Raw genomic sequence first — 19,249 nt, forward strand, 5'->3', positions numbered from 1 at the left:
CACAAACAATTGCCATTAATCTCTCTTCCATGGTACACATTATTGATACAGGCTGATGTCCACTCTCTTCTTTGACTGTTGTCTCTCCCCTTATCTTACTAATAATCTCCATCTTCTCACTCACTACTTGGACACTTGTCACAATCTTCCCTTCTCTGGCCTATTCTCCTATTTATTTATTGAGCCTCCGATCGTTGACACATTTTTCCTCGTGTGTTTGTGTAAATAAGTACAACCCTTTATCTGTATATGTGTTCTAGATTGACGTATTATTTATGCAACCAATAAACGACAAACCAAACAGAAATGCCATTGTGTCATACTTGCATTGCACCAAGTTGGTAAAGCTCCCTCGAGCCAACATTCTTAATGTACCTTCCAATGTTGTCGTGTGCTGATACCTTCCAATCATAAATAGATTTGTGCAAAAACAGACCTGGGGCTTGGAGGTCAACCAATTCCCAATGTGGAACGCTGAAGTAAAAAGGCTTACCCCTATGCAGTCACTAGATAATAAGTATACTTGTACTTCTTTGCAACTTATTTTATAGTAACTACATAGGAGTAAGCATTTTTACTTCAGCGCTCCACTTTGAGAATTGGTGGTGGACTTTGGTTGAACCTTCAAGGCCCAGACCTCTTATTGCACTATTTTGAGGTGGTTCGGAGAAATACCTACATCAGTGTTGTAGCGGCTGTCAAATTGTACTTTTTTTTTGCCCTTTACTTAAGTGCCTTTTTGTTTTGCACAGAGCACTTTATTGTATTGCTAAATGGACGTGTAGATTCGTACTTCTTAAATAAAGCTACATCCAAGGTAAAAACAAATGAAACATTTTATCTTTTTTTTTTTTTTTTTTTTGAAGGACCATTCAGATAATCCTCTTGGAGCAGCTGTAACACTTGCACATGAACTAGGGCACAATTTTGGAATGAATCACGACACACTGGAAAGAGGGTGCAACTGCAAAGAATCTGCTGATAAGGGTGGCTGTATCATGACTCCATCCACTGCGTAAGTTATTTTTATGATGCAGAGTATAGGTAAAAAAAAACTGCGTCTCCATCAGGTTGCTGGAGGTCTTATGCTGGGGTTATTCACTTAATTAGGAAATGTGGATATTAATAGTCATTCACTACATTGTGAATATCTTCTTAACCCCTTAAGGACACATGACGTGTGACATGTCATGATTCCCTTTTATTCCAGAAGTTTGGTCCTTAAGGGGTTAAAGGTAAAGTCAGCTCTGATTCCAATATGGCTACTTTGGCCTTAAATTTGAAATTCATTTTGCATTCTCGCGTTACTGACTAACCCTGTGAAAAAAAAACTATCCAATAGCACTATCTTTTCTTTTTTTGAAATTGACCTAACACTGGCAATTCCCTTCCATTTCTCCACAATTCTCTGCGAATAAATCCCTATGTAGTAACATGAAAATTCCACAGCATTTGAAACTCGTGTTTTTTTTTGTTTGTTTTTTGGCTACGTTAGTTAATTTCTCCTTACATTACATATACAATTGACAGAATATATTTTTGTATAAGTGGTGAAGGATACAATATTAAAAAAAAAAAAAGAAAAAAAAAAAGAAAACAAATCTTCTAGAAAAAAAAAAATTGGGGTTGTTAAAAATGTTTAACTTCAGCATATTCATTTGCGGTGGCCATCTATGTATCTTTTCATCTAAATGAAAATTCAACTCCGTACGTGATGTTTTTCAGGTAACAATGTTATCTAAATATATGTGCTTCTGTATCAAGATGTAATGTCCCAATCATTAAGTAACATAAATTATGCATTCAACTGGCAAAGCCAAAAAAGTAGGGCATTTTTTTGCTGGTACTGCATCTTTAGAACCCAGATTGTGATTAGTAAATATTGGTTCTTAACATGTTTACTCTAACAGCAGTTACTGCTGAATGGTGTGTATATGACTTTAATGCATTACATTGGATGATGAAATCCACCCTGCAGTGTACCTTTAAGTCCATCAATCTACCTGTCACATTCAGAATATGATATTATATACATAACATTCCACATGCATAGTTACCTGTTGAAAATAGATGTTTCAAGGACATTCAGTGCACAAAGTACAATAATCTGGGAAGATCTACAAAACCCATTTAAGATAACATTTCGTTTCAGATTTTTCTTCATTTTAAAGAAGAAAAAAAAAAAAAGCCGCTTCTTTGAAATCAATAGTATTATGGTTAAGAGCACAGCAATACCACCACCTGTCAGAAAGGCTGTAATTTTGAAGTATACCCATCTATTTGCCGTTTGATGGATACACGATAACACATTTCCCTACAAATCATATCTGTCATTCCAAATAAGTTGAGATATGTAAGGAGTAGAGAATGATATGTGAACTGGAAAAAATAAGCAAAGCAAATTGTAACACGGGTTATGAGAAATGGGGATTTTAAGGAAAGTGGAGAAATATCTATAACAAAATATAATAAATACATAAGAGCTTTGATTTAGTTGTACTTTCTATATCCTGACACATGTGCAGAATAAAGTTTGTTTCTATCATAATAACTTTTATGTTGTTATGCTTAGTATATTTTAAAGGGACACTGTAGGCACCAAGACCACTTAATCTCATTGTAGTGGTCTGGGTGCATTGCCCCTCTCTGTTCAACCCTGCAATGTACAAAATTGTAGTTTTTTAGAAACTGCAATATTTACATTGCAGGGTTAGGTCTACCTCTAGTGGCTTTAATCCAGACAGCCACAAGAGGTGCTTCCTGGTTCCTAATAGAGTTTTTTTTCATGAAACAACATTGGACATCCTCATGCTTTGCACTGCAGCCAAGGTGCTAAGTGAAAAGGGTGGGGATCTCATAAATTCGGGACTATTGTGTCAGGTATACAGGTTTGTAATCCTAATGCTATAGTGTTCCCTGAAATAACAGATAATCAGCAAGCGGTCCTCTAGACCAGGGGCTACCAGTCCAGTCCTCAGGTACCCCCTAACAGTCCAGGAATTGAGGATTACCCTGTTGTGTCTGAAGTGTTTTATGGGTTTTTTTTCAAAAAAATACCTTAGACACAACTGGGTAATCCATAAATCCTGAACTGTTAGGGGGTACTTGAGTACTGGGTTGAGAACACCTGATCTAGGCAGTGGCAGAGCATTGTGGGCATTGTAGTTCCATATGTGTTGGAGACCTAACACTTTAACATTTGATATCAAACATAGATTAGGAGGTTATTTTTAAATAGTCGGTGGGGTGGCTATTTTTGTTTTTCTAGTGCGTCCCACATCATAAAATCACACTCACATAGGGGTATTCACTTATCTTACATCTGTAGCAAATTACATATTGCAAAAGTAACGTTAATTTAAATTAATAGCCAAACTGTGTTGGAGGGTTTCTCCAAATCAACTATGTTTGCCAAAATGTTGCCATTTGAATGTATTAACCCCTTAACGCCGTTACGACGTGCTATGCCGTCACAGATTAAGTGGGCTTTAAAGCCGTTGTGACGGCATAGCACGCCGTAACGGCTGAAGCCCCTGGAGCGCCCGGTATACTCACCTTACCGGCGCTCCACTTCGGGAGGACTGCCTCACAGCCCAGGCAGCCCTCCCACAGCAAATCAGGCCCCCTATAGCTGGCTGTGGATCTGCCAGCAGGGGGACTGTCTAAAATATTAGACAGTCCCCCTGCTGGTAGGAGGTGTAAAAAAAAATATTAGACAGGTTATAAAATAAATTAAATACATTTTTATATATATAATATATGTATATATATTATATATATAATATATATGAATATTATATATATTTAACGTCATACATAGTGTATTTTAATACTAATATAAGTACATATATTAGTATTAAAATACACTTAGAATCACGTTACATATATATAATATACATATAATATATATAATAGATATATACACATATATTATATATATAAATACGTATAATTACAATAATAAATAAATAAAATAATAAAATTAATAAATAAAATATTGAAACAAAATTGTATATAAATTATATATCCATATGTAATTTCATTCTAACTGTATTTTGTTATTAATATATATATTGGTCACACAGACTGTACATTAATGTGAGTTTTATTACTATGAAGCTCTGTGATATACACAGTATGCAACAGTGTGAGTATCAAGGGGATATACATGTGTTTGTATGTGGTGTGTCAATACATGCAATATGTGAATTTGTCAATACTTTAGTAGGTATTTGATATTTTATTATTGGACTGCATATCTATAGTTTTTACTTCTATACTGATGACAAAGGCTAAGTAGGTCAGAAATAAAATATAAATACATTTTAGCTATACGTTTGCAAACCGTTTGGCAAGCACAACGCGTCGGTATGTGATGTTAATCGCAGTGAAGTTAGGAGACTATATATTTAATTACTTTTAACTCATCTTTTTATGTATTCTCTGTCTGCACAAGGCATTCGAAGACTGATCAGTTGAGACTGGATATTGTTGTTTGTATTCGTTCCAAAATGATTTATTTGGTCTGCTGGTGAGAATTAATTTTACTTTGCATCCTTCTGTGAAGGATGATCTTTTAAACATATTAATGGGAAGTGGTGGTGGGGGTGCAGAAGCACTTTTCATCCAGCACACAGTTGATGGCAAAAAGTAGGCTGCAGAAGTGCTTGGGATTTTAGGAATCAACGGTCTGTTGGGTATTCATCCACTAGCTAGTTATTTGTTTGTTGGCTAACATATTAATGTTGTTGTGCGTTTATAGGCAACAATAATTTGTGAATGGGTTATTGTGGTCAGCAGTCAATGGAGAGGAACTTACTTTTGATTTCTCTACCATATAAATCTATCGTGCAGGCAGAATGTTAAAGTATGTGGCGATGTAGGTACTCAGGTAAAGGTGTGAGGTGCTTGTGTATGTCTCATATAATGAGATCAAATTGGAACAATACCGCACACAGGTTAGGGCCAACATGCCATTATGGGCTATGTGCGTCTCGTAGGGCTTTATGATAACTAGGGTCCAACACATAGTCAAGGCTACAAAATTGAGTAGAGGATACTGACATGGTATCTAAACTGGTATATAATCAGCTACCTGACAATAAACAAAATGTGAGATGGCCAGGATAGGAGCTGGAGGGGTTTGTCATAAGGTGGAGCCAGCATGTCTGGGTTACACCCGGTTTCTGTGAGTGGTGTCCATAGGGCCAATGGTCAGTCATGCCGGCTCTTTGCATGTTACAGTACCTGAACTTTTACTGTTTTCTAGACTCTCTGCATATGTTTTGAATTGTTGATACTTTTCTTCTCTATTTAACTGTCATAGTATTTCCTAGTAGGCTGCATCATAGTGACTATCTGGTGGGCTGCAGAAGATTAAGCAGGAAATGTAGCACTGACATTGTTACAATAAGTGTCCAAGCAATACTGATATCTTCACAGGCAAAAGAAGGGTAATTGGCACTGCTTGGGGTGAATTTCTACACAACAGGGATAAATTATCATGTTTTTTGGTACCATAAATATGTAGGGGGGCACACAGACACCCCAGTAGTGTTTATTTTGACCTGTCATTCCTTAAAAAAGAAGGTTCTACCAGCACGTGAACGGTATGAAGACTTGCATGCTGTGTAATAAATGTGTGAGAGGTTTTCTAAAACTGTGCAGAAGCATTTCCAGATTCTTGGATCAAATAGTGAATTGCCGTGACATTCAAGCCGTAATTATGGTGCACCTTTATGTTTATTATCATTTTTATTTTAAGGTTCTTGCAGATGTTTACCAGCTTTCTTTAGATTTTTTTTTTTTTTACAGTTTGTTGCGGTCAACTGTACTGCAAATACTCCATGCATCTAACTCTTCTCTCGATTAAGGATACAAACAGAAATGTTTGAAATAGTCCTTTTTGTTTCATGTCTTCATCTTCAAAACATGACCCTTGTCATAGCAATTTTTTTCTTTTCTCTAAAGCATTCTTCCCATGTGTTTTTACGTTTACCAGGTGCATTTATTTCATGAACAAACTGCATTTTTTTATTGATCAGCGTTTCTGAGTTAACCTTACTGCTTTATCCATTCCCATGGACCCAATGTATAAAATATTTCTTTTGGTCCTCCTATATCTTAGAGAACAAACAAGATGATTACTTCATTGTACTTCAAGGTGATTCTAGAAAATAGCTTTAACAGCTGAGAGTTCTATTCGAGTTTAAAACAGCCCTGTCATCAGACAAGAGAGGACAACACGGTCAACAATGTTTAGAGAATTAAATATAATGACCCATACATCTTTCTAGCTAAATTAAAGAAGAATATAAAGATGAATGGATATTTTAACATATCGTTATCTACTTCCATTAAGTCTACTTCTCCAGCATACCAAACACCTTCAGTGACAACATTTGCAAAATCACAATATATTGCATACATTTTTATGAAGTACATTGTGGGATTGCTATGTGGATGTGTGAGCATGAACAATCCGTTCAATTGATTTGAAGCTTTTGTTATGTACTACTGAAAAATTACACAGGCTAATACTGAGGTATGTTAGGACACATACACCTATCATAAATAAAACCTGCTAGTCTAAGAATAAGTTTAGATTTATTATATCCGCCCTCATACATTAATGGTTTTTTGACATACATCTAAAGGACACATATTAAAATAGGAGCATTTGCAAATGTTGAAAAATATTTCAACAAAACCAAGAGACTATATTTAAAGATATCTAAGGAATAAATGCAATGTGGTCATACAGAAAATGCAGCTAAAGACATTAGCAGCAGATTCTTTAAGTTCTGCAAGTTGCGAGGTGGGGCCTCCATGAATCAAATTTCTTGTTCCAACACACCCCAAAGATGTTCAATAGGATTGTGATCTGGAGAGCTTGGAGACTAAGGCACGACCTTGAACTCTGTCATGTTCCTCAAACCATTCAAGAATAATGTTTGAAGTGTGGCAGGGTGAAGGAGGCCAATCCATCAGGGAACCCAATTGCCATAAAGGGGTGTACATGGTCTGCAAATATCTCTAAGTAGGTTGTGGCATCCACATGAATGCCAGGACCCAAGGTTCCCAAGCAGAACTTTGCCCAGAGCATAACACAGGCTATGCCAGCCTGCCTTCTTCCATTGTGCATCTTGCTGCCATCTCTTCACCAGGGAAACTATGTACACACAGCTGGCCATCCACCTGATCTAAAAGAAGACATGATTTATCAGATCAGGCAACCTTCTTTCACTGCCCCATGGTCCAGTTATTATGCTCATGAAGGCAGGTTTCAGCTGAGAAATATCAATCTTGTGAACATCCCAGGTCTCCAAATGAAATAGTTTCATACATTGTTTCAAACCTGGGGTGACCAAACCTGTAGATCTTCATCAGTTGTTGAACTACATATTCCAACTCCTAATTGGACAGTCTGAAACTTGTTGTAGTGTTTTTTGTGCTAGGAGACTTTTGGTGCCATCGCCTGGTACTATGCTAAACAATTTTTGAGTTGTTTGTCACCCTTCCAAGAAAACATTTTTGCGAACTCTAACAGATATGGTACTTTCAGCATCAGCATTGCATGAGGAACTTTTGGTCATTATTGCCTTTTTCCATGATTAATTGTTCAGAGTAAAAATATTGTTGTGTGCATTAATTTTTTATTGTCCAGATATTGTTAACTAATGTCATGTTTTTGGTCTCAAATGAATTTCCTGAATTCACAGAGATGAATTCATGAATTCATAAACACACACACACACACACACACATATATATATATATATATATATATATATATAAATATATCAGTGGGAATTTTCAGCCATGAATTGCTCCTCATAAAAACTGGAATTCCTAAAGCCCTATATGTCTCGTAAGAACAGCCAGTCTAGAACCTGAGAGTTGTATGCACAGTGACTAATTTTTGTTCATAATAAATGTTCCTCTATTTAGTTCTAACTTTATCTGGTAATTGAATCACATTACCGAGAGAGACTTATAGCATAATATCGCGGTTTCATAGATACTTTTGCTAAACTGTGTGTTGTAGGTTTTTAAATGTGATTTGGTGGGGTAACCTAAGGCGCCTCATTTGTAACTTGCCTTTGTATTGGCAGCTTTTAACACTAGAGATAAGTGTAAGAGGTGTTAATGAGGGGTTTGGTTTTATCATTATTCTGGGTCTGGTGTAGACAAATAGTTATTTTTTTAAAACCTTTCACCCACGTGCCTGTCTGTGAGTGTTGGTTTTCATGACAATTACACTGTGCCCTATTAAACACATGAGCTTAGCCTACCACTACTATTGAAATGTGGACAAAACTGACATATCACCTGATGACAGTGATAGACTAAGTGCAACAAGTAACACTCTAAAGCAAATCAATGCTGTCCTCATTTGGACAAAGTTGTTGTTGTTAATGCAGTTTGGCATTAGCAGCACAGAGGGGCTGGGCCACAAGTGTGTAGGAGTACCCTTGGTTAGTGATAAACCACTAGAAACCCGCTCGACACAGTTCCAATAGAAAGCACCAGTAGTCTGAGCAGATAATTATTAATTTCCATAGTAGTGGTTATGATTCTAAAAGATTGTCACTTTAAGGCTGACAGTGCGTTCTGGGATTTATTGTTCTGATATAACTAGGTATCTAACATTTGATGACCCCGTGTGTAAACTCTAGAGGTATTTCACTTCTGCTATATGAATATTACAGTAATATTCAGCTTGTCAGTGAAATTATTGCTCAACCATCTGGTACTAAAAGTGTTAAATACAAATTTTACATTAATTTTTTTTTTTTTTAAATGTAAGAGTTAAATAAGAGTTACTCAGGAACATGATTAGTATTAAAAAATGTTATTGTTATTTCTTATGCACCATACTGTTCATTCTAAATGAATCTGTGCTAAAGAGATTCTCTGTGCATGTTCGATCACAGGGATGTGTTCTTGGTGCATGGAATTAATCACAAACTGAACTGAAATGCTAGAAACAATGTATTTAATTTTTTTTTATCGATGGTAACATTTAAAACCACTTGAGCTTTGCTCTCACTGTCCTTGTCCCCATAAGCCACGGAAATAATTTCCTTGTACAATCAGTCCTACAAACAGATGTGTGCTTACGCACTAAATGTCTGCACTTGCATATGTTTCCCATACTGTCAGCGTAGTCACACGATCTTTGCACTAAGGAGAAAAATAATAAATTTTGCTTCCTAATAATATATTAGTTTTACACTGTAAAAAGTTGCTAGTGTGGCAAAAGTCATTCAGTTGTGCTAACTTCTTCACTAGATATAATTACTTATTTTTTGTTTGTTTTTTTAAAGCACTCTTAAATGATAATTATATATCTACATGCTTAAAGGAACAATTCAAGCACCATAACCACTATAGCAATGCAGTGAGCTTCTGACTCTCACGGAGGAGTTTATGGTTCCAGGTGTGCCTCCCCGCGCATTGTAACCAGTCAAACCACTTCCTGCATTGGGAGCCAGAAGCTCTAGCCATTGCCTCTCCTGAGTGAAACTTTGCCATACTTGCCAAGTTCTGTTCAGAAAAGACCCCTTTAACCCCTTAAGGACACATGACATGTGTGACATGTCATGATTCCCTTTTATTCCAGAAGTTTGGTCCTTAAGGGGTTAAATGAACTATTCAGGTTAAGTTGTTTCTTTTTAATGCATTATTAATTATAGTGCATTAGCACAAAGTAAAAAAAAAATACACTGTGAAGTATTTTCCCTTTTTTTTTTGCATAATGCTCACAGACACACACAACAAGCTCACTACATACAGCTAAATACACGCAAGATCACTGATACACACACAAGTTTACTACACAAAGCTCACTACCCACAAGCTCACTACATACAGCTAAATACACGCAAGATCACTGATACCTTCACAAGTTTACTATACAAAGCTCACTACCCACAAGCTCACTGACACACACACACAAGCTCACTAACATACACACGAAATCACTAGCCCTGATGCCTCTCCCCTCCTTCAATCCAACCTTTGGTCCACTATCGCTTAAAACTATCAACAACCTGGTCTACATTCCAGAGGCCCCAATGCTGGTGCATACATGACAACTGTTGCTGCTTTGCTACAGAGTCAGGATAGGCCAGGTCTTCCATGGGGGCATCGCCAGTGATGGAACCTCAGTCACTACCTATGCTCACAATGGGCAGGCTTGCTTGGAAAATAGGCGGGTCCATCCATTGTAGGGAACACACAGCCTCCCGACCAGCCCACTACATAGAGTGTTGAAGCATTCTCTGCATGGTCCAAGGGCCTGCTGCAAAGGGTGAGTTTATATAATGATGCACTCACCCTGCACTACCTAAGGACTAGTCTCTAGTGTCGCCAGATGCAGGACATCTGAGAACAAAATCAGGATGGCGAGGCAGGATTCTGATATTGGAAATATGAAAGCGAGACAATTAGGAGGCATGCTGGTGAGACACCAAACCAACTTGGACCTACTGATTCAAACTCTGATCATTATTTCTACTTAGACCCTTTACATATGGGTTTACATAAATATTTGCTTAGTCTTTTTAAATTTGACATATTTTCATACAAACATCCATATCTGGTACAGGAACCAGCTCTTTTAGCAACCCTAAAATTGATCTTAACAAATTGGAGATCCTCAATACATATACTCCCTCCTATCTCTTACCATCCTTAAAGTTTAATTTCTCTTCCACTGTTTCACTTATTAGCATGAATACCTAGAAATTCAGATCTTCCCATTATGAATTCAAGTGTATACCTCTGCTTCGTACCACATACAGTGACCTGTCCTCTTAGTCACTTCTCCATGTTTGTAGCTAAGGTGAATAGGTGTAATTAACCTTTTACCCTGAATAAGTTATCTTTTCCATGCTTAAATATCACCTTCCTCTTTTCTTTCTTATGATCCTGAGTAATGCAATGACTGACTTTGGTGCTGTAAACCTCCCGAGCTTTCCTTTAACACCCTAACCCTCCCTAAAGTGAAAGAATGCCTAGTTCTACACAATTTTCGAATCTTCCATTGGGCTTCCCATACAGTCTGTATATTGGAATGGTGATCCCACCTCCTCAATCTAGAGCAAGCTACCTGCCACAATTCCCCTGCCTCCCTGCCCTGGTTAATATGCTCTAAGTCATACAAGTAAATGTCTGACCACCCACCGATATCGGGTTTCCTATTAACATGGCACAGGATTTTGGAACTTCAAGATATTAGTTCCTACGCCTTTTCATCTACTGCTCAACTCCATCAACCCACCTGTTCCCGAAGCACTCGTTTCTGTTCAATTACCCTATAGATTTGCACAAATTGTTCCTGCTTCTCCTCCTCTCTCTGTGCTGACTGAAAGTATATAGGGGCAGAGCTTATAACTAAATGATACAGAGCCAAGACGGTAGGTGCTTAGTCCCGCGGTAGAGGTAAGGAAAGCACAGACATTTATATTCAATAATTTTTTTTCCAGAACGCATGAACACATATTTGTTAAAAGTGGACATTAAGTAAACACACTATAAAAAAGTCCTGGGAAGTGACAGGTCCCCATAAAGAGTAAATATTGTAATTTAACAGATTGGATACAGCTTTTATGGTTCTACAGGTTTTATGGTTCATGTTCTGCACAGTTTTGAGGTATGGCACATTTTACCATTATTTGAGAAATAACAAAACTTATATAATTCCTGATTAACCCATTAAGGACACATGACATGTGTGACATGTCATGATTCCCTTTTATTCCAGAAGATTGGTCCTTAGGGGGTAAAGGACCGCTGTCATATTTGACATAACAGATAATAACAGATTACATGAAGTATAGCCTTGCTTTGTATTATTTTGTAATTAATACATTTAAGTATGCCTCCCAGATAAGGATGGGTGGGCGTGCATGAGAGGGGGTGTTTGCAGTGATGCAACTTGCATCACTGGCTGTGCACATAATGGGCGGTCCTGTCTGGAAAAGGTCCAGGTCATCCCACCCTATCTGGCCTGTCCCCAACTTGCAGGGCCTTTCAGAGAATGCTAGAGCGTCAAATTATGTCCTGGCTCTGTATTACCCAAGGACATTTTCCTGGCGTCTACCAGATGCTGGACAGGACCCCAAAATCAGAACTGTTGGGGGGCCTGTATAAGTTAAAGGGTCACCATAGGCACCCAGACCACTTCATCTCATTGAAGTGGTCTGGGTGCAGTGCCCCAGGTCCCCTAAACCTGCAAAGGTAATTATTGCAGTTTATAACAAGCTTTCATGTCATTAGGTGACTTTTGGTCACCTGACACTGGACTTCCTCATGCTATGCATAAGGATGTCCAGCGTCACCAGAAATCCCATACGAAAGCCAAACAACTTTGTATTCCTGGCAGCATAGTTTCCCTTTAATAAATCTTTAGTGTATCTCTTGCATTACCTTTACTCCATCGGGAAGCCATATTTAGTCCTCTTTGATAAGAAGCACCAATTGTCTGCTAAAACTATGCATAATTTGAAGGTGTAAAATCATCCCAATATGAATATATGAGAAGCTCATCTCTTCAACAAAATGGTAACATTGACGAACACCCACACTAGCGTTTGCAGTGCTTTCAGGCTAAATAAGACTGATATCAAATAGCAAGACCAATCTAGCAAGCACACTGAAAAGAGGTATTTACTTACATGCACTAATTAGAAAATAAAACACACTGAGCCTACGTGTATTACACATGTAATCTTTTATGCAAAACAATAATACAAATCGATGCTTGTTTTTTTGTTAACAAACTGTTTTAGGATATGTACAATTAACTATGTGCAGGCAAAAGACATGGTGTCTTTTAAAATATCAAACATTAGAGTGAGGATTTTGTAAATTCGATGTTTGAGCATGCATGTTGCCAACCGATGAGAGATGCATTTTCTGATCGGTATTTCTTCAATCGGAAGGTCCAAATTATGATTTAAAACACGTACATGCCGATGCGATCTCTTCCAGTACTGTATAGGTAATATTTCTGGATTAACGTTCATAAACAAAAATGCACCTTTAGCTTACTGTTTTCCTTCTAGCCTCTGCATCCAAGGCCTTGTCTCTTTACTGTGCACATCTACGCTGCAATATTCAGAGTACTCCTCAAATTACATCTATGGTCGTGTCACTCAATAATATACAATTTGGTGCTTCTTGATCAGACCATCATTCCTGGCAGTGTCAATAAGGTTATAAATCAAAGCGCAAGTTCTAAGCAACGCTCAAGTGTCACCATCTTAAAATATACAGCTCTCCTTTTTTAAAATGTGCCCAGCTGTCAGAATTCTTTATGTCACAATGACAGGAAATTCAATAATGTTAAAAGGCTTACAGTAATGACAACATGCACTCGACCCTCAAGCATTTGCCTTGTTCTGCTTAAAATAACCCTTACACCGCCAGAGTTCCCCTTGGAAAAACGCGCGGTGCAATCCATGGCGCACCTTCATGCCACGCAAATGGTTAATGTCAAAATTATTATGATCGTTCACGAAAAGGTCACAGCTGCAGATTCCGTGGAAAGATTGTCCGTGGTATTTCGATTCCCGCGATCTCATTATGAATTCATCGTTTAATGTGTTTAGATTGGAGCCAGCAGAGCTCTATCTACAATATGATGGTAATTTATTTGCCCTTTTAAGTGCGAGAGAGGGACTGGTGGCATTGTTTCCCTCTGCGGCAGTGAAAGAGTTAAAATATGTATCTATACCATGTAAACATAGTGCTTACAAAATCCAAAGCCGATTATACCAGTAGCTTGTCCTAGATTATTTCTGTATAAAGATATTGCCGTTTCAAGAAACTGAATTCATGTCCTTGATGTATTGCATTCAATAAATGTTATTTTATATTATAGCATTTATTTTTATTTAATTTAAAATATATATTTTTCTATTAACAATTTGAGTACCATAGGTATGTGCTGTGCAACACGTTCACACACCCAAGGGCCTTTGAAATGGTTAGACAGATATAGCATGCATAAGTCTCTTTCAACTCTTACAGTGTACAAATGCAATAACAATCAGCCTTGCATAGTACTCAACAGTGTATAATTAAAAGACCAATTAAGAATTTAGTTAAATTCAATTTGCTCTATTATTTTCACCACTAAAGTATTTTGAGATCTAAATTAATAAAGAACTAAAGCACATTAAGATTTTCTCTAGGTCCAATTTTGCTTTTTCAATTTGTGTTAAAAAAAAACCAATTTAAATATTCATAAATATATTGACCTTGAGGGACATTCCATCTGTCCAGCATCTTCAGACTATAATCTTTCTTGAGTGGGGCCCTTCTCATCTCTTCCAGTACTCCTAAATATATAGGTAACCTTATTTTTTTGGGGTTTACACATTGGGTAGCATCCCAAAATATGGTGCCACTTTATACAACCAATTTATAACATTGGTAGTTTTTATAGAATGCATATTTTCCTTCTCAGTGTTAGTGTAGGTTTGGTATGGGTTTTAAAGAGTACATTTGAACAAACATACATGTTTTATTAGAATACTGGGTTCAAATAATGCTTCTCGAAAGACCTAACCAAAGAAATAACCTGCCAGCGTGAAGACAAAGGCACAATTTGTGGGTTGATGAAAAGATGAACAAGAGTGATAAAATCCAAAACCTCATCGAAAACCCATAATTACCCAACACTGGGCACGTTGGCTATTGTAAACTCAACCTTTGGTGATTTAATTGCTGCTAACATAGTTGTTAGGCAAGCATTAATTAGATTAAAATCTATCTTAAATGTTTCTCATTTTTGTAATTTCAAAGGCATAATGTCCCTTCTCCCCCCCCAGTGCAAGTCATGTAAGGCTGAAGAATTAATATTGTTGCATTGAAAGATTCATTCTAGAATGGCCTGCCCTTGCATTTTGTTCATGAGGTGATTCCAGATGATATTTGAAACTTTCAGTATAGTGGATAAGATAATATCTGAATTACAGAGATCAGTAGGTCTTTTAAACTGTGTAAGTTAATTGGGGTCAGTCAACGCTCAATGATTTTTTGGAACACTGTATATTTAGGCTTGCTAGATTGGTTGGCAGAGAAGATGAAAAATTGGCATGGGAAGGTCAATTCTAGAATATGCTTTAAGCAACTTGCCACACTGAAGTCGATGTTGTTGGAAGCAAAGTGTGATAAAACAGCCAGTGTGATTAATTATCAGATGCTCTGCATTACTCCACACGTCTGTGCAATCATTTTGATTTTTACCCGCTCCAACTACTGGGAATTGGGTATCAGGGTTAGTCCATGAAGTGTGAATTATTCAAAGAGAATCTTACATTGTAGGTTATAATAACTTAACTTAAAGCATAACTGACTTAGAGAATGTAATCAATAAGGCTATTGACCTAAAATGTTAAATCCTTTTTGAATTCTTGGCAATTCTCACTTCAGTTGTTGGATTAATGGCCTAAAATAAAAGGAGGGCCCTGCCCCTAAGCATGGAACATAATTTTCCTAATCCCGTCATTGATGCAGCTTGAAGCAGCAAACCTTTGCAGTAATCTAGAGTACTTATATTGAATCTTTTAAATTAAAATAAATAGTGTATATAGTGTAAATAGTGTAATAAATAATGTAATGGTTCTAGGACACATAGCCTGTCCCTGCAGGCTGAGCAGTGTAAACGTTGCCTTTTCTGGCAGCCACTAGAGGGACTTCCTGGAAATGAATGCTTCCCACCTTTCTCCTAGCTAGTCGGGAAGTCGAATGGGCAGGGGTACAAGTTTCAGCGGGGTTCGCGAGCTTGCGTAGCCGACTCAGAGATCCATGCCGTCGACGACCATGTACCTCTTCCTGCGTTCTGGAAACAAGATGGTCGCCAGTCCTGATAGCACGTGTGTTTTTATATGCGAAAGGCGGCCACCCAGGGAAACACTTGAGGTGATTGCTTGTTCGTGGTTAACAGTCATGGGTGGTCGGTGATTACGAGGTGTTAACAAGGGGGACCACACATAGTCTGGTAACCGAAAAGAAGGGAACAGATAGCCGAACACAAGGAATGGTAGTGATTCCATTCAAATGCATGGGGATATCAGATGAAACAAAGTACAAATAAGGGAACACGTATGAGGACTCCCATCTCCCGTGACACAAATAATTCATAATAAAATTTTTGTTAGACTAGTTTATTGCCAGTATAAATGACTATTTATGGTTTGTTTGGTTTTAGGCTTCATTTAAAGGATGTAAACGGTAAAATTGGGTCAGGCAGTCTGAATTATATATTTTGTGTTGCTTATATACTGTCCAGACAGTGCACACAGTGATCTCAATTTCTTTTCTGGAGAAAGCTAAGCTGAGCCAAAGCCATATGCTGCACTCAGCCTAGTCCATAAATCTTTAAACAGGGTTATGTATACAAACTGATAGCAGCCATAACATGTCCAAAGCAGTGTCACCCATACTATGTGACCAGAAATTAATAACATGTTTTTTAAGATCAAACCCCATAGATCAGTGGAGTTGTATGAAAGGGTCCACTACACACTTGTCATGCAAGTCCACTTGCTTTATTAAACTAAAATTGTACAGCTATCGTTTCCTTTAAAAAAAATAAAGAGCGAGAGAGAGTAGCCGTATTAGTCCAGTGATGCAGATGTAAGATAACACATGGAATTCGTATCTTGTAATATCTTTTTTTATTGGACTAACAGAATTTTTTAATCACAAGCTTTCGTGACAACCTCCATTTCTCAAGTCTACAGCAGTTTCTTTTTTTCTTATTTTCTGTCGTTTTTTGCTCAGAAATGCGACTTGAGAAAGCTTGTAATTCCAAAATTCTGTTACAAGATACAAATTCCATATGTTATTTTACATGTATTTATCAAACTTTTAGATTTAAACATAATTCTTTAAGAAGGGCTGGTTTTTGTTAAATGTATTCCATTAAAGGGACACTATAGTCACTGTTCTAGTGACTATAGTGTCCCTTTAATGGAATACATTTAACAAAAAACAGCCCTTCTTAATGAATTATGTATAAATCTAAAAGTTTGATAAATACATGTAAAATAACATTTGGAATTTGTTTCTTGTAACAGAATTTTGAACTATAGATCAACTACAACTTAATGTAGTTCTTCTAGTGAGCATAATCATTCCCTGCAGGCATTTTCATGTAAACACTCTCTTTTCAGAAAAAAAAGCAGTATTTACATTGCCCTCTAGGGACAACTCCAGTGGCCACTCCTTAGATGGCCACTGAAGGAAAGCATTGCATTGGCTGAAATCATAAATTCTGATGATGTCATCAAGGAGGTGGATTGGGGGCAGGGCCAGCACCGGCAGACCCACGCGGCGCTAGAAATGAGGTAAGTTTTATTACCTTTTATAGGGGGGGGACGCCACCTAAATGGTGGTTTTAACACTATAGGGTCAGCAATACATGTTTGTGTTCCTGACCCTATATAGTATTCATTTAATCAGTCACACTGAAGTGTACACATGACTATACAAAATATTTAGCAACTGACATTTACCCTTTAAACTCTACTTTCCACTATATGGTGCTTGATTTAAATACTCCAAACACCTAGAGCACATTAGCTTGCTGAAAAAGCTTTATGTATGAAGAGTGTGTCCTGTTTTTTTATATTTTACAAAAAGTGCAGATTTCAATAGAAATTGACACTTTTATAAATTAACCTTGTTAACACCTCTGGCCTCAGACAGCTGGTCCTGTTACTTCCTGGTTTGTTTAGCTCAGTGGAGCTAAACTCAAGAGGCAGCGATATCCCAAAGCACCTGCATTGCAAATATTTTTCATTGATCTGCATTGGGAAGTCTGTGATTGGGCAGTCACAGAAAATCTAGGCAGGGTTAGAAGAGGAGGGGTTGCAAAGGCAAGATACAAGAGATCTGCAGTTTTTGCAAGCTGTTTTTACATATAACTCTGGTGGAAAAAAAAATGCATAATTAAATGCACACGTTTTTATTGGAGGTATATCTACTAAACAGTGATTTAAAAAAAAAATGTTTTATTTATTTGAGCAGTGGATTGTCCCTTTAACAACACAGCAATGGTTGTCTGCCTTTCTTAACCAGAATTCCATATTCCATATCTTATGCTTGGCTAGAGTGTGCCTTCTGTGTAATAAATCATAATCCATGGAGCTAAATAATATAGTTTATGTTTAAGGTGACTGGTAAACCATTTACTGGATACGTACTTTGACAAAAAGGCCATTATAGTAAATATATGCGCACAACCTGTTTTGTGACCCTGAACGGTGGCCTCATGGCTGTTTATATCATTTTATTTATTTATTTTTAAATGATGTTGGTGGGGTAATTGGATAAATGTTTATTAGTGTAAATAAGATCTTCAGATAAAAAAACAACGTAAACGGCAATATATATCGACTGGGTACCGTGCAGTTCTTTATCATCTTAATAAACATCAATATTTCAAATTCTTCAATTATCTCTTTCATCATTAAGCTAATCATTACTAGTTAGTGATAAAGTAGTTTAAATTACTAATCAGGGCGATGCGTGTTTTACATGTTTGGATTATAAAATCATTTTTAATGTAATGTCTAGGATAATCTGAATCTTTCTGTAATAAAATATATTGGCGTCTAATGTAAACATATTTCCAATTGAAGAAATGTTCGGAAGCACATTAAGCCACCCTTCAGCATAACTTATTACTGGTTCATCTGTGTGCACATTTAACCTTTTAAGTTCCAGGGGATTGTTAAATAAGTCGATGCACTCTTGTGCCTCCATTCTTGAGTATAATTCAAGTGAACTTGAACTGATCTAATTGGGCATTTCAAAGGCAGATGTAAGAACCAATAATTTAATAATGCAGCTAATAAATTTAAAAAAATAAAAAGTCCAGTAGCCCTGCTTTCATACCACGAGGGACATCGCACATGGGCATATAATTGCTGTCTATGTATAATTTTGTAATGCAGTATTGAATACACAGACTGTACTATATATAACCGCAAACCACGTAACATTCCGAAAGTGGACGGTGAAAAACACACTTTTTTTTCATTAGAAAATGTTATGAGTTACCGGTATGTCTAAAAATAGTTTGTTATTCTAAAAATGTAATTCAAAGCTTAGTTCTGTTCTTGGTACCTTAAATTGTCCGACATTTTCAAGTCGGATAGTTTGAAGTCTAATTGCTTAATTTGCCTTCTTGATAACATAAATTGAGGTTGTTTGAGTAACTGTTAAT

At 37.0% G+C, this 19,249-nt stretch overlaps 1 protein-coding gene across 2 annotated transcripts in view; it reads left to right on the forward strand.

Annotated features, from left to right (window-relative positions):
* The window catches only part of ADAM12 (ADAM metallopeptidase domain 12), a 532,069-nt gene that overhangs the window by 375,172 nt on the left and 137,648 nt on the right, over positions 1-19,249 (forward strand). For both annotated transcript variants that reach the window (XM_063434720.1, XM_063434721.1), the window contains exon 11: positions 867-1,015. In XM_063434720.1, the coding sequence (XP_063290790.1) occupies positions 867-1,015 (149 nt within the window). The remainder of the gene's footprint in view (positions 1-866; positions 1,016-19,249) is intronic.

This window comes from Pelobates fuscus, chromosome 10 (assembly GCF_036172605.1).
Source record: "Pelobates fuscus isolate aPelFus1 chromosome 10, aPelFus1.pri, whole genome shotgun sequence".
Lineage (NCBI taxonomy): Eukaryota > Metazoa > Chordata > Amphibia > Anura > Pelobatidae > Pelobates > Pelobates fuscus.